The sequence below is a fragment of the Hyla sarda genome, chromosome 9 (genome assembly GCF_029499605.1).
Source record: "Hyla sarda isolate aHylSar1 chromosome 9, aHylSar1.hap1, whole genome shotgun sequence".
Lineage (NCBI taxonomy): Eukaryota > Metazoa > Chordata > Amphibia > Anura > Hylidae > Hyla > Hyla sarda.
Window position 1 is genome coordinate 153,978,858 of NC_079197.1, and position 1,879 is coordinate 153,980,736.

General features: G+C 36.8%; 1 protein-coding gene across 1 annotated transcript; it reads left to right on the top strand.

Moving 5' to 3' along the window:
- Positions 1-478: 478 nt before the first annotated feature.
- LOC130291940 (olfactory receptor 11H6-like) lies at positions 479-1,411 on the top strand. The gene has a single exon (XM_056541369.1). The coding sequence runs from the start codon at positions 479-481 to the stop codon at positions 1,409-1,411; it is 933 nt and encodes a 310-aa protein (XP_056397344.1).
- Positions 1,412-1,879: the final 468 nt, after the last annotated feature.

The following is a 1,879-nucleotide window of genomic DNA, read 5'->3' on the forward strand; positions in this document are numbered from 1 at the left end:
TGGGCAGGTGATCGATTGAAGTCCAGCTGTTGGAACCCCACCAATCAACAAAATAGGGATTCCAGTCCCACATTCTCCCCAGTTGCAAGACCACCATAGACATTTAATGGAGTGGAAGTATACAGGCTCAATTGACTTTCTATTCAAGCCCCTCCTTTCCATAGTCTGGCAGCATTAGACCCTGGCCCCCTGTTCTGGTGAGTGGTTGGGATTTGAGAAGTCCGACCCCCAAAAATCTTGTATTTATCCCTCATCCAGTAGTTATCACTCATCCAGTGTCTAGATACTAAATTCTTTATATAGTATTCATGGTTAACAGATGTTTTGTATGAAATTTTTCAATCTGAATTAAATAAAGAAAATTAAATAAATTAGAATTAAATAAAGAATAAGAGGAATAAATGTTTTAAATAATACACTGAAATGCCAAGTAATTTTTTAAATAATTTTTTTTTAAGACATAAAGAACTTCATGGCCATGGCACACAGAAATGAAACGATTCTTAAAGAATTTATTTTACAAGGGTTTTCAGTCCCCAATAAAGGAAGATTCTGCCTTTTCCTTCTTGTCTTAACAATTTATGTGGTTACAATAACAAACAACATCTTTATTATTGTCATTGTCAAAAATGAGCGACGTCTTCACAAGCCCATGTACTTCTTCATCTGTGGTCTCTCCTTTTTAGAGATCTGGTATCCATCGGTCACGGTTCCAAGACTATTATGGACCCTGCTGACCAAAGTAGCATCTATTTCTATTGTTGGTTGCCTGATCCAGTATTATTTTCATTTTGCATTTGGAACGATAGAAAATTTTTACTTAGCGATCATGGCCTATGACCGATATGTGGCTGTCTGCCACCCCCTGAGATATCTACTTATTTTGAGGCCTCAAGTTTGCCTAACATTACTATTGGTCTCCTGGATATCTGGTTGTATCATTACTGCTAGCTCGGTTCTACAGATCTCTAGTCTTTCATTTTGTGCTCATGGATTCATTGATAGCTATTACTGTGACTTTGCTCCATTGATCAGATTGTCCTGTTCAGAGACGAGCAGCATTGAGAAACAATTTTTTGCTTTGGCTAGCCTTGTAATGTTTGGCTGTTTTTTTACAATCATGGTGTCATATGCCTGTATTATCAGAACCACCATGGCTTTCCCAACTTCTTCCGGAAGGCGTAAAACTTTTTCTACTTGTGCATCTCATCTTATTGTAGTTCTTCTCTTTTATGGCACCACTATGTTCATGTTTGTCCGGACCACGGCAGGAGACTTCATATACGTGAATAAGATCATTTCTGTGGTTCCATCTATAGTGACTCCACTTCTAAATCCTCTTATCTACACCCTACGGAATAAAGAAGTAAAGGACGCCACAAAGAAACTAATTCAAGTAATAAAGAGGTAGAAAGCCGAAGGTTACAGTGTAGAGGTTGCACAGAATTTTCCAAAAATATCATCACACTTGCTCTCATGGTGTGTATGGTTCCGCAGTTTCAGCGCCATTCATTTTAACTCTTTAAGGACTTAGCCCATTTTGGCCTTCAGGACCAGGCCAATTACATTTTTTTTGCACTTAAGTTTTTCTTCCTCCCCTTCTGAAAAACATAATGCTTTTAATTTTGCACCTACAGACCCATGTGAGGGCTTGTTTTGTGTGTCACCAATAGTACTTTGTAACGACATCAATCATTTTACCACAAAATTTACGGTGAAAAATAAATATTTGTGTGGTGAAATTGAAAAAAAAAAACAAAAACAAAAAAAACGCCATTTAGTAACTTTAGAGGGCTTTCTTTTTTATTGGCACCATTTAGTTTTGATGATACTTTTTGATTGCTTTTTATAAATTTTTGGTATATGAAGTGGTATATGA